The sequence below is a fragment of the Brassica rapa genome, chromosome A09 (genome assembly GCF_000309985.2).
Source record: "Brassica rapa cultivar Chiifu-401-42 chromosome A09, CAAS_Brap_v3.01, whole genome shotgun sequence".
In the NCBI taxonomy this organism is placed as follows: Eukaryota; Viridiplantae; Streptophyta; class Magnoliopsida; order Brassicales; family Brassicaceae; genus Brassica; species Brassica rapa.
This window is the reverse complement of record NC_024803.2, coordinates 33,242,383-33,256,184: the sequence shown is the minus strand read 5'-3', so window position 1 is coordinate 33,256,184 and position 13,802 is coordinate 33,242,383. Positions and strand designations below refer to the sequence as shown.

The following is a 13,802-nucleotide window of genomic DNA, read 5'->3' as shown; positions in this document are numbered from 1 at the left end:
CAGAAACGCACTGGAAACTCGTTTAGTTTGGAAATTTAGTGAAAACTTGCGTTTCTATTTTGGAAACACGTCTTTTTATTATGAAAATGCTAAAACTTTCCAATTAGTTATGTCTTGATTTTATGACTTTTATTTTAGTTAAACTATATAATATTTAATACTGGATTTTTGTTATTTTGAATTTTTATATGATTTTGATGTTTAATGATTACTTATTTTATTTCCGTATGATTAAATATAATGGCTATTTGTTTATTTGTATTCTAAGATATACTAAATATAATAAAAATAAATGCAAATATTAATCAGTTACATATATATATACATATCTAATACTATAAAGAAGAGCGTGACTCTCTTCTCCTCTTGCCAGCTCAGAAAATAAGGGAAGGAGAGTGCGCCACGTGTCGTGTATTTATAACGGGCTGTATCCTTTAGACCGTAAATCATAAGACCTTTTGTTTTGCTGGGCCATTTCTTTCTCAATCCCATGATATGCTGAATTCTTCTTCGCGTCTTATCATCTTTCATCTTCTTCGTCGAGATACCAGTAACCGATTTATCATCTTTACGCCATCAATTAATCGATCACCTACGATCTAGATTCAATGTGAGATTTATGTAATCCAAGGCGGTGGAGTTCGACTATAAAAAGGTATGTTTTCCTCTTTTCAGAAACTACATCTCATTCATTCTAAACTCACGAGTTAACAAAAGATTGTGTGCTATGGCTAACATTTTGGTCCTCCGCTCTGATCTGCAGACCGGCCGCTCCTCCTCCACCGTCAAAGTTCGCTTGCTCCGCTTCTGGGAGACCAGAAACGTCTGCCGTGGTGGAGAACTCATGGGAGTCCACATTCTCCTACTTGATTCTCAGGTTATGTATTAGATCCGTATTTTGTTTTGATTTCAACGGTTCAAATCTGCACACTTATTTGCCGTCCTGAATCCATATTATAATTGTTAGTTTGTGTTTTTAGTTATATGTTATCTATTTCACACCGACAACTTTTCAGCTTTTCATGATTGTTGTGTAAATATTTGATGTTCAAACGTTTTTACCGTCTGAGTAAATTCACTGCTTCACATCTTTAGACAACTCCGCTGCCTTGAATTTAGATTCTGTTAAACAATTACATGTTTAATCATTTCCACCGTACAAGATTTTTTTGATTTTGTTAATTATATCTGTGTTTATGGTTCACGTTCAGTCGACCATGATGCCGGCGACTGTGAGTGTCAACAGTCTTGCGACACACCAGCCTAATCTGGAGGCGGGTTCGGTCTACTCTCTAACCGGTTTTGATGTCACACGATGTAACCAGAATTACCGTCTGTCAGACTCTCCCCTATTGGTCCGGTTTAGCGACTCAACCTCTTTCAAGAAGGTCACCGAACCGGCTGTTCCAATACCTCTAGAATCATTCCGCTTTCGTAACCACAGTGAGATGCTTGGTCTTGCGAGCATCGTGACCCTCCACAGGACGAGAATCATGTTATGGCGACAATCAAGATGGAGAAGTAAGTCTTTTGAGCTTTGTTATCTTCACAATTATTTGGACTTGCTAACTACATTCTCCTTACTGTTCTGTCTTCGCATGATACAGTGACATGTCTGTGACTATGAGCCTCTTTGACGCCCAGGCTGTTAAGATTCATAATCAACTCGAGAAGATGGGAGTTGATCCAAGGGTTGTCGTTGCAACCAGTGTGAATCCAAAAATGGTGGGAGGTAAGCAACCAGTTTGACACAAACATGGCTAGCTTTGTAATGATGTCGAGATCATATATACCCTATTCATAATGCATGTTGTATGTTTTTGAATGCCACATGCGGCACACACATATATTTCAACAAGGAAACAGAAACAGAAACAGGGGAAAGATTTTTCTTCAGGTAACATTTTGAGAGTCATTACTTTTAAACATGAGCTGGTTATAGTAGTTCCGAACTATACATGGGTATGTCTAAGGACATTGTTATCTTCATGAGCAGGTTGGTTGCACAAGTCACTGGGCTCACGCCAGTAGCTCCACTGCTGAAGAGTTATGCTAAGGTATACCTCCCTAGATCGATCTTCACTCATGGCCAGTTGTATGTAACTTTATCTCGAGTGACATCACCGGAGGGGCTCAAGATATTGGAAGGATTCATCTGATTCAGACGGTGCGGCCGGAGTAAAAAATGTAGTCTGAGATCTTCAAGGGCCTCAGTGACACCAAGGTTTACATTGAACTGATTTTGTTAGTATGTTATTTCTGATTCGGATTGTTTTCAACTACTGACTAAATCGATATGATTGCAGGCAAAGAACGCAGTGTGGACTTGAACATCCACAAATCGTGTAGTTTTTTACTGCAATTTTATTCCACCTTTTACAGTATTGCTCTAATCTATCGTATATCCCTCTCTTGAGTAACAACTCCAGGTGAGCTTTATACTATAATTCTCTGTGTCATATTCAATATGCTATGTTCATGCATCAACTGATGAGAACCTATTAATCGCAGTGATGGCAGACAGCGTCGAGTATTAGAAGTTCATAAACTGTATCAGACATTCGCATGGCTGTGAACATAGTGTTTCTTCTGACACACGCAATTAATCCTCTTAGTTAGCTTACTCCACGCTTTACTGAAATGTTAGAATATTTCCAGTTATCTTTTTTTTCTGTCATGACAATCGCGTTTTATAAATCTGGTTTAATAGGTAAATTATGTTACTCCGGTTATTGTTTCAGAAACTCAAAATGTTATCAGAACTCCCAACCATTGGAAGAAAAAATAATGAAAAACATATCAGTCAACAGCATAACGAGCTCAAAAGAACACATGAAGAAGTCACATGCCATGTATGGACCTCCTCAGATGGCGTACAAACATGCTATGAAGATCAACACATGGGATGGACAAGAACTACAACACTCCAAGATGAGTATTTAACATTTAAAAAAAAAATCCAATATTGACTTGAGAGTATGACTTAGATTCAAATCAGTAAAAAAAAGACGGTAGATAAAGCCTCGCTATTCCTAGAAGAGAATACGAATGGAACATAGCTTTTAGGTGATCGTAACTCCCTTTCACCTTAAAAAACAATTGATGGTCGTCACTTGCATTGTCAATACATAACAGCTAAACCATAATTTGTAAAAAAAAATTGTTTAGCTCTTTCTTTATCAATAAATAATTAAATATATTTCAAGTAAATGAAGGCAAATAACACAGAAGAAATAACATGCATATTGAATCTAATTTTGCTAATTAATAAAAACCTGTTTGTACTTCCAAAATCCTAAAAATAAATAAATAAACTCCATTTACATTTGAAATTTTATAAATAATATTTTCATCTTATAGAGATATAGAGGAGTGGTGAAGCAGCTTTGATTGCTGCTACGGAACCAATTGGTAGTGTGCCTCAAGAAGGCACGAATGATTTACGTTGAGAAGATATATGTTCGAAGTACTATGTATTTAAATAATGCTTATGCATGAACTTTTCCATTTTACGTATTTGTCTTCTCTGCTTTTGAATTTTTACTCTACTTTGATTTAAACAACATATCTTTTTGTCCTGTTATAAAGAATTTTTTTATATTTGACCAAAAGGAAAAAATATCTTAATGGTCGTATTAAAACACCTGCCAACAATCGGTCACGAATAAGACTCTTATACTTATAACATGGGTCTTAAGATCATGGGCTGAATTTAAATCACATGCCTAAATTTTGACTCAACAATTATAATTATGGTCTGAAATATGTAAACCACTTTGTATGAGCCATCAACTACGCATGAAAATAGAAGCCCCGGTGATGATAATGCGCAATCTTAACCAGACGCAAGGACTATGCAATGGTACGAAAATGATGGTCACTCGACTTGGTAACATGATTCTTAAATCCGAGATCATGACCGGTACATAGGTTCGAGAATGGACCTAACCAAGTGACAAAACTAAGCAAACATCAAACATTAACTAAAAGATATATAATATCATTCATCACTTAAAATGTCCTCTTAGCAACTAATCACTATTATACACATTTCTTGCAAACACAAACCGAAAACAAAAACCACCAAATAACACAACAAATAAGAAACGAAATCACATGTAAAATAAACCCCGCCCGTAGGGCGGGCCTATCCTAGTATATATTTATAGACGTTGCTAAAACGTCTCAGAAAAAAAAAATCAAAAATCATGTTTCCAGGTATCACTGATACCGTATCAGTTTCCATGCAACCTAGGCTTTGGACTCTTTTATTACGTTTGGTTTGTTTCAACAATAACTATCATTGAGCAATCTCCATCAAATTAGCGATCTCAGTAAAACTCACAGTAGTTGATATGTTTTTTTGGCCTTTTCGTATTTAAATTACACTGTCACAGAAAGACGTACATTTGTAAATGTTATATACAACTCACTAATTCAGAGTTTTCACACTCGTTTGATCGAATGATTCAACTCACTTTATTACCAAGCTCATAATACGGCTCCAACACATCGAGATAGAGAGGAACACGCTTTCTAACTTGCGCTATATCCAGTCAAAAGAAGTTACAGTATATATATATTGGTTTCGTTTATAAGGTTATATCGCACGAGTAGATTTGGTAGGAACATGTTCAGACACCAACCAAAGCAAGTTTAAGTGAGAGACTTTATCAGAGTAAAGAGTACCTGACTATAGTTATGCGTCGAGTGTTCAGTGGAGCTGTGTTTTCAAGTAAAAAAACTCAAAAGTCTCCATTAGAGACTCGAGAGGCAAACATAGACAGACACAGTCAGACCAAGTGCGATTATCTGCAAAAACTCTCCTCATTTTTTTCTTTTTGAATTTGTTACTACCAAACCGATTGCACATCTTCTTGGTGGTTTTCAACTTCACCTGCCGCCACAAATTGCTTCCCGGTCCCATCCTTTAAGCCCTTCACCTTCCTGCACAATCACAAATTGCACTATATGAGCCACTCTTCATCGCATCTTTAAAGATTAGGCTGCTTAAGTTTTGGTGTGAGATTAACATCTTATCGTTTTGAGATCTCAGCATAGTACAGAAACAAAATGTTTTCAATCGTACAAGACTTACTTGAGCCAGTGATTCGGAGAAGGGTGTTCAAAGGGATTGTTTTGAGCAGATCCAGTTGGACTCCTGTTGTTCAATAGAGTGCTTTCTGTTTGTGTGCTACAAGAAAAAGGACTCTCTGTGCCAGATAATGCAGGGAAGAACATATTCTGTGACCAAGGATCATGGTTGCTTGTAATGGGGCTGAATACGCTGTTTTGGTGATCACTTTCAGGACTGTCCCTATGCGAATAAGCATCCTCTTTTGCAAATAATGAGGATGCTATATGATGACTTTCCTCGGTAGATCTAGTTGTCTCTGAAGGTATAATCCATTTTGCTGACCCACTAACTAAACCAAGACTGTTTTGGCCAAGGGGGCTCTTCCACATTTGCCAGCTTCCGTCATTAGCTTGTTTTTCATCGGCAGCCCGTGATTTGGACAAAGGAGATTCAATTGGGGATGGCTTGCTGATTTCACGAGTAGGTGTATTCTTCATTGAATGGTGTTTTCCTATCCCAGTTTCATACCCAGTCCTTAAATCAAGTGATTCTGAAACAGGTCCCAGCAGAGATATCGGATCTGGAACATAACACGGATCTTCAAAATGTTCATCTTCACCAGGTTGAGGGAGAACAATCTCTGTTGGAGGTGAGAAACCTATACTGCTGGTAGTGGATCCACTAGAGTATACCGGTATGATAAACGGCGATGGGAGGCCAAAACTGATGGGATTGTCAAAGGTACGTATTGCGGAAACTTGACTGGAAATTAGTGAGCTCTGAGCAGCTTGCTGAGGCTTTGTACTAGGTCTACTTATAGTACTAACATTCGGGGAAACAGGAACAGATGTTGAACGGGCAAACAGTTGGTGCCATGCTTTTCTAGGTTCTCTTGTCGGCTTTGGCTCAGAAACAACCTGTGGAAAGAGCATCGCATATTCAGTTATAATTGGCAAAAATGGAAGTAAACTAATTCACTTTACATTTTACAATACGAATGTAAATTTTGAAATCATACAAAGCAAATACACGAGTTTACTCATAGCCATAGTCCAAAAAGTATGTGAAAATTTGAAAAGGACACTTACTGCGTGATTAGCATTCGTATGAGAATTAGTATGAGCAGAGGTATGGGAATTATCTGTAGAACCGATGGGTTTGGTTTCTTTTGCAATAGTAGCAGAAGTGGTAACGCCTCTCCCAAATAAACGGCTATCACTAAAAGCCTTCGAAGAAGATAAAAATGTACCCTTCACTCGATCAAAGTACCTACCGCCAGATTTTGTACCGTTACTAGTGGCGTTATTCTCTACACCATGTTCATGTCTCCTTTCCATGTTGGAGCCCCTATCATGTGAATGCCTATCATGTTCCAGATGATCATTCTTATCAACATTGCGCTTCTGCTCGGTTTCCTTTCCTGTTCTCTTGTTATGTTCTTCACCATCAGAACTGCTCTTACTTGAGGCTTTATCCCTCTCTTTCCTTCGCTCCTGACGCTTCTTTTCCGCCTCTTTGATGATTTTCTCCTTGGCAGCGAGTAATACTTTATTGCATTTCTCGGCCTCAGTTTTCTCATCTCTCAACTTTCTCCGTTCTTCCACTAGTCTTGCGACTTCCTCTCTTTGTTTTCTTTCTTCCTCCTCTGAAAGCTCCTTCTCCAGTCTAGCTTGTCTTTTCTCCTCCGCCTTTCTACGTGCCTTTTCTACCCTACTTTCATGATAGTTGTTCCCGTTCTCACCCTGTTTAGCTAGTAACCGTCTCTGCTCAGGATCAAGTGAAGAATCATCAACTGAGCTAAACCTAAAAATCTTTCTCCAAAGCCACCTAATGCTCATGAAAAGAGAAGACAACAACCTGCAAGCAAAACCAACACCACCAGGATAAGATTTCTCCACCAAACAACTTTCATCTCCATCAAATGTACTCAACGTGCTGCTCTCACACCACTCTTGCCTGTTTAAACATCCGTGCTCACTCCATCCCTTCCCATTCAAAATCTTTCCACCTCTTCCAACAAGCTCCTTCAAAATCCCTGAACCAGAAATCTCCAACCCGGGCATATCTAAAACAGGCCTCTTCGATATATGCCCACAATACGAACACATGAATTTTCCACCACCTGGATTCTGATCCCTATAAGGCGTGGAGCAGTTACGGCAACGCCTAGTCGCATTTTTCTTCAGCTTCTGTAATTCAATAGCCTCTAATCTCGCCCTCTCCCTAAGCCTAGCATTTCTCCTCACACGCCACGTGGAAAGCTGAGGCATCAAAACCTCGTACCAGAAGAGAGTAACCAACAGCACAAACACACAAGCAAGCCTGGGAGAAGTAATCTCGAAACGAAAAGCAGGTGGAAGAAGCTGAGAGAGAGCCCACAGTCCAATCAAAGGTATAACAAACCAAGGCAGCATCGTTGCAACCTGGCGAGACCACTTTTGAATAACGCACAATATACACATTATCCTCTCAAAGCCGTCGTCCCCTTCTCAGAAAACCCCTAGACTCAGGGGATGTGGTCAAAAACAGTAAACACAAACCCTAACCTTATCTTCAGTGAGAATCAACAAGATACCTAACGACGCAACGAAACAATGGAATCAATTAGAAAGACCACGACGTACGCAAATGGTGAATCGATTCGGGTTAAACGCGCGTAAGGAGCGAAACCATTTCACGTAGAGTTCGGATTGAACTTGCGGTGCAATGCGAATCAATCGAGAGAGGTGAGGAGACTTACCGATAGGGGCGCCATTGAAGCAAAGCGTCGGTTAAAGGAAAGTAAGGGAGCTTCGAAATTGGGGATGGCGAAATTTGAATAGAAGCTTAACGATTCGGGATCGAATTCGTGTTGAATCAGGTAGCCGTAGCTTTTCGTTCGATTTTTTTGCCGACGAGGAAACCGTAAACGAGAAAGATTTGAGTAGAAGAAGAAAAACGGAAAGGATGATACAAGTAGGGCCAGACCCGAACCCAATTTAAAAATTCCGAATCGGTATTTGACCCGATCTATAAAATTATCCAAATGGATCATTATTTTTCCTACTAAATTAAGTTATTACTGATCAAGGATTACATCAAAAATATGTATGATGAAAGAGGGACAAGTATGGAACATGCTCCAAAATGAATTGTTATATAGTAATTAAGTAATTTGGATATCTGATATTTTCCTAATTTGATTTGAACGAATAAAAAATGTACGAAGACTCCGACTTTGAATTTTTTTGGAACAAGATGAACAAATAGGAAAAAACATATAGTAGTAAAATAACATGAATTTTGTTGTTTCTTCTTAAATTTAACAATGAAAAATTTGGTTTTTTATTTCTCGGCAAAAAAGGAATGAGAAAAAATAAAAAGAAAAAAATATTCCTTGTGAATAATTCTTTTTAGAAATGATAAGGAATTAAATATTTCTCCTCGTTCATTGGTCATCATTCAAAGCCGAAGAATTTGAAAATCTAAGTGAATAATCAAAATGTGAATAATTAATGTAGACATTAAATTTTATTTTTATTTCTGAGATTGGTAACAAAATTTGATGTTAAATTCAATAATTAATTATTTACATTTTGAACATTTCATTTAAACTGCTTTTTTATTTTTAATTTTTACTTACTTTTAGATTAGTATTAAAATCAATGTACTAATTATTTTGATTTGGTTTATTTTCAGTTTAGTTTTGGTTTGTTTAAAGCAAATTTATTTTAGTCGAGATAATTTTTATTTTGGCTCTGAGATAATTTTTATTTTGGCACTCTGACTAAAAAATATTTTACCAGCTTTACTAAGTTTTTATTTTATTTTATTGCAATAAAAATGTAAATTTAATCATTATAAATTATTAACTTCAAATTTAATAAAATCATTTTGGTTTTGATTATAGCATAAAAGTATATTTATTTATTTTATTATTTTTTGGATTTCTTCTGCTCATCAAGAAACACAATGTATAAAATTATATTTAACTGTTTAGATTTGTAAAACAATTAACCAAATAGCTGGAACATATAGGTTAAGGTCGGTTTAGTTTGATCCCGTTTTTTTCCCACCCTACTAAAGCTGACAAACTTCCGTATGAAGTGTTAAGTATGAACTATATGCAAAAGGGCACTAAACAATTTATTTAATATAATACCATCAAACGAAAATGCTAATGCACCAATATGGAATTCTGTTTTTCATAATGAAAGAGCCACAAAGGCTCTCATCCATTTCTCAAGAATCAAGATCGTCTCAGGAAATCAGCAACGGGTTGATGTTGTAACTCGTTCAAGTTCGTACTAGAGCCACGCCCACGCCTGGTGTGCCTGTTGATCAACTCCATGAGCGAACGGTGCAGCACCTGCGTTCTCGTGTCCACAAGCGATTTCATCTTATGTAACCTTAACCTTCTCCTCCGTTGTTGCGGGCTTTGATCATCATCCTCAACGGGAGGAGAGTGTTGGTATGTCGAAGAACTTAACAAAGTATTAGAGCCTCTACCACTGCCATCATCGTTACTCGAACCCTCGTTGTCTGTAACTGCTACATGAGGATCGAGAGAGCAAGCAGCAGAGTAGAAAAGGGTTGTTTTTCGTGTGTCGTCATCATCTTCATGACCTAAGTTGTGGTGCAGGAGAGAAGGGTCCTCATGGGCGTTGTCGTTGTCTGTAACTGGTACAGGAGAGTCGTAAGAGGAGGAGGCAGAGGAGAATGGGAGTGTTCTTCTTCCTCCTCCCTGGACATTGTCGTCATCATCTTCTTGACCAAAGCTTTGGTGCTGGAGAGAAGGGTTGTCCTCAAGGGCGTTGTTGTTGTTCTCTTTAACTGCTACAGGAGGTTCGGGAGAGCAAGAAGCAGAGTAGAAAGGGAGTGTTCTTCGTCCTCCTCCCTCGCCATTGTCCTCATCATCTTCATAACCAAAGCTGTGGTCCCGGAGAGAAAGGTCCTCAAGGGAGGAGTTGTTATTGTCATTGACTGCTACAAGAGGGTCGGGAGAGCAAGCAGCAGAGTAGAAAGGGCGTGTTCTTCGTCCACTGTCGTCATCATCTTCATGATCAAAGCTGTGGTGAAGGAGAGAAGGGTCCTCATGGGCACTCCAGTTTGGGACGAGCAAAGATATCTCATTTTCAATCATTGCAGCAATCTCCAAAGGATCCCAATCAGTGATCTCAAGCTCTTTCACCATCTCCAATGCTACTTCAAGAGGTGTGTCGCTTACAATGCTGAAAGGGAAGTGAATGTTCCTCATGTAACCTGTAACACAACCAAAAAAGTTCATCACAAGTTAAAAAACTTCATTCATTGCCTACATTCAACAGCTAATACTGTAGCAAGATTCTAGCAAACCAACAATGTTCATGTTCCAAAACAAACGAGGCAAAAGATACTTCTTACAAGTAGAGCTTTTAAAACGTACCATTGCCATCTGAAATCTGCACTTGTAGAAAGATGGTGTGGTCTTCGGAGTTCATCCTTCCTGTTATAGACATATCTGTCGTTCTATTTGGATCAGTCACTAAAGGCAGAGGCTCCACCACCGTTCCATTTGGAGCCAAGTTCTGAATAGCTAGCTGTGAGGGCAATCTAGAAAGAGGCGCTAAATCACCCTCATCAGTCATGGAGAGGAACGGGTCCTCCAAGAGCTCCTTTGCAGACAATCTCTTCGAAACAGTTTCCAAGCACTTACCAACAAACCGCTTGGCCTCCATGTTCTGGATGAGACGGAAAGACCGAGGTAACGTCCCCTGAACCAAAAACCAGATCAAATAAATTTAAGAGATGATGATTGAGATAAAAGCTTTCAGGTCATCTTCTTACCGATGTGACTTTCTTGTATATCTGTGCAGGGTTGTCGCATTCAATGTAAGGGTACTCACCGGTAAGCATCTCTAGAACGCACATACCGAATGAATAAATGTCGACAAGCTGGTTGTATTCTTCATCATACAGCTCTGGTGCCATGAACTCAGGCGTTCCTATGACGCTGTGAGCTTGTTGTGATTCTCGGAGAACAGCAGCTAAGCCCAAGTCACCAATCTTGACTTGCCCAAGGTGACCATTAACAAAGATATTATCACATTTAAGATCTCTATGAATAACAGGAGGATCATGTCCATGCATGTAAGCAAGACCATTCAGAATCTGGCGTGACCAGCTCTTTATAGCCCTGATATCAACCTTTTGATACTTCCTCCGATACCTGCCAACAACAACATCAAGACATGATGACAACAAGGCTCTCTTGACATTAAGAGGTAAAAGAGTTTCTCTAATTACTCTCTAAGAGTGCCTGATGTGAAGAGCTCAGTGATGAAGTTAAACGTCCTCCGGTTGATGTCGATCCAAGACGTGCAGTAACGGATGATGGACTCGTGGTTGAGGTTCTTGAGGAGGTGAACTTCGGAGTAGAGGCGTTGTAAGGCCTCGTGTGAACGGAAGATCTCGTTGAGCTTAACTTGGTTCCATGCCACTTCCATACCTAGAACTTGGTCAAAGGCTTTGTAAACTGTCTTCATTGCTCCCTTGCCAAGTACTTCCCTGAACTGCACAACATAGATTCATAAAATCAAATCAAAATGCATGCAAAACCCATAGTTCAAGAACAATCTTAAGCCCCATAAAATCTCGGGACCGGTCTGCTCATAGAAGCTAAAAATATCTCAAAAGAAACTAAATACAGATAGTACCAAAGTCAAACATAACTCACTCACTCAATCACGAGCTTCTTCAAAGGTATAGAGAGAGAGAGAGAGAAACTTACACGACCATAGCGACCGGAAGGATCAGTCTCGACGTAAGGGTTCGAATCATTGGAAGTTCCGGCGGCGGTGGAAGAAATATCAGTCGTGTACATGGCCACGGATCTCAAATTTTGGGAGGTTTTTAAAAATTAAAAAAAAGCGAAATTAAATAAAAAATGGGGGAAAAAACAAAACAAGATCGGGATGCAGAAAGAGAAAAGGAGAAGCAAGAGAGAGAGAGAGAGAGAGAGAGAGATTGGGTTAGAAAAGGATCCGAGGTTTTCCTTCGTGATTCTCGTAGGAGAAGACGCGGAAGAGCAACCAAAAGAGTCTTGAATAATCAACGCAGAGCAAGACCCATGCCATATCCAAAACAACACTTCCTAGATGTCGTGTTTTGTAATCGTGCTCTTTCGCAATCATGTGTCTTCTTCTTCTTCCCTTGCTACGGACGACCTTCATTCAAATAAAGGAGACCCAGCAAAGGAGAAGTTTGGTGTGAAAAGTTATTATTTTAGAGAATATGTGGCTGCAGCCGATTAAAGTGGGGGGGAGGAAAAAGTTGTTGGTGTCACGGAAGAAAATTCGTACTACTTTTTTTCTTGCGAAAAAAATACAGCAAAAAAGAGGAAGAGAAGAGAGTGAGATTTGGCGAGAGCACTTAGACAATTCTGAATTTGAAAAACCTATGAGCAGGCATCAGATGCACCATGTTCGGATTCGAAACAAAGAATTAAATTTGTTCTAGCTCCACTCTTTTATTGGGTGATTTGTGTTTAGACTTTAGAAGTCAAAGGAGATTGGTTTGGTTAACGTGAAGCATGTCTGAAAGGAATGGTTTCGGTGTAATAATGTTATGTATGTGTCCGATGATTGCGTTATTTGACAAGGTCTCTCTTTTTTTTTCTTTAATCTATTTGAGAATAATTGGATAGATCCCCTCATACAAATATTTATCTATTTATTATAATATGCAATTCAATGGGGTTTGAAAATGACTTGCTAAATCGACTGGTGATCAAGAGTTTAAAAATTCACGTCAGTTTTGGGGGTCAACTTACTCTATACGGCTTTCAATTTTTGTTATATAATAAAGGGAAAAAAAAACATAAGACTTTAAACACATTTTGGTACATTTTATTAGCAAAAATATACACAGTTTAGGCATGACCCAAATCATTGATACTTCTTCTTTTTTTTTTTTAAATCTTATCTACTGAGAAGAAGAATAAATACAACTCCAAGGCATCAACATGGAACAACATGATTCATGGAGATAAAGAAAAAACATTCTATAATACACTCATCACAAGAACTTGAGACAAAACAAGTTAGAAAAGCTATACATGTTCCTGGAACGGTCTAACGAGCATGTCTTTGTGAGATTAGATTAGAGCTACAAGGAAGTAAACGCGTGATCATCCATCAAATGGTATGACTATGTAGCTGTTATTCTGAGTCTAATTAGTGAGCACTGAGCAAAGTAGTAACAGTTTAAGTGGTGAACAGTGGATTAAGGAACACAGTCTGTACTAGAATTTTAGTAATATTTTTTTTTTTTGAATTTCTTTTTAGAGGACTATAAACAAAAGTGTTCCACATAAACCAATCGTTCCTTCTTATTTCTGTTATTTGGTTTGCACTAAAAACTTTATATTAGTTTATCATCTTCATAAGATGGTTACCAATTAGATCATAATATATACCACGGCTACCAACAATGTAGGAAGACAAAGCGAAGTGGTTAAAGCTTGTGGCCCAATAATGCAGTTAACTACCGAGTTTAACAAATACACATAAGTTGGGCTGGGCTAATTCTTATGGCCCAATAATAATGTGAAGAAATAATTCTTCTAACTATTGCTGCTGCTCTATCGTCCGTCACCTTTCTTAATTTCCAGGCGAGAAAATTACCGGAGAAGCCTCGCCGAATAAGCAAGTTATGGCGGGGTTGGTTACGGTGGCACGATCGGATAGCGACCTTTGAACTCGTTAAT

General features: G+C 38.5%; 2 protein-coding genes and 1 long non-coding RNA gene across 3 annotated transcripts; 1 reads left to right on the top strand and 2 right to left on the bottom strand.

The window, feature by feature from the left end:
* The first annotated feature begins 447 nt into the window (after positions 1 to 447).
* On the top strand, positions 448 to 2,732 carry LOC103841089. The gene is made up of 7 exons (XR_627765.3): positions 448 to 655; positions 764 to 877; positions 1,212 to 1,521; positions 1,608 to 1,897; positions 1,997 to 2,224; positions 2,307 to 2,429; positions 2,512 to 2,732. It is a non-coding gene; the product is annotated as an uncharacterized LOC103841089 (long non-coding RNA).
* A 1,786-nt stretch (positions 2,733 to 4,518) lies between these two features.
* On the bottom strand, positions 4,519 to 8,743 carry LOC103841090 (stress response protein nst1). Its single transcript, XM_009117604.3, has 4 exons — positions 7,818 to 8,743; positions 6,166 to 7,652; positions 5,099 to 5,994; positions 4,519 to 4,947 (listed from the first exon to the last, which is right to left on the bottom strand). Exons 2-4 carry the CDS (start codon positions 7,537 to 7,539, stop codon positions 4,854 to 4,856), a joined length of 2,364 nt encoding a protein of 787 aa, XP_009115852.1. The 5' UTR covers positions 7,540 to 7,652; positions 7,818 to 8,743; the 3' UTR covers positions 4,519 to 4,853.
* Positions 8,744 to 9,172: 429 nt separating this feature from the next.
* LOC103841087 (probable serine/threonine-protein kinase WNK5) lies at positions 9,173 to 12,412 on the bottom strand. The gene is made up of 5 exons (XM_009117601.3): positions 11,826 to 12,412; positions 11,342 to 11,607; positions 10,883 to 11,264; positions 10,482 to 10,809; positions 9,173 to 10,318 (listed from the first exon to the last, which is right to left on the bottom strand). The coding sequence occupies exons 1-5, from the start codon at positions 11,916 to 11,918 to the stop codon at positions 9,306 to 9,308; spliced, it is 2,082 nt and encodes a 693-aa protein (XP_009115849.1). The 5' UTR covers positions 11,919 to 12,412; the 3' UTR covers positions 9,173 to 9,305.
* Positions 12,413 to 13,802: the final 1,390 nt, after the last annotated feature.

Excerpts from the sequence above, each read along its gene's own strand:
- LOC103841090 (XM_009117604.3), bottom strand. The coding sequence starts at position 7,539 with ATGTGTATATTGTGCGTTATTCAAAAGTGGTCTCGCCAGGTTGCAACG. Across the intron at positions 5,995-6,165 it reads ATACGAATGCTAATCACGCA|GTTGTTTCTGAGCCAAAGCC; the intron begins GTAAGTGTCCTT and ends CTCTTTCCACAG. Across the intron at positions 4,948-5,098 it reads TCTCCGAATCACTGGCTCAA|GAAGGTGAAGGGCTTAAAGG; the intron begins GTAAGTCTTGTA and ends GTGATTGTGCAG.
- LOC103841087 (XM_009117601.3), bottom strand. The coding sequence starts at position 11,918 with ATGTACACGACTGATATTTCTTCCACCGCCGCCGGAACTTCCAATGAT. Across the intron at positions 11,608-11,825 it reads CTTCCGGTCGCTATGGTCGT|TTCAGGGAAGTACTTGGCAA; the intron begins GTAAGTTTCTCT and ends TATGTTGTGCAG. Across the intron at positions 11,265-11,341 it reads ACATCAGGCACTCTTAGAGA|GTATCGGAGGAAGTATCAAA; the intron begins GTAATTAGAGAA and ends TGTTGTTGGCAG.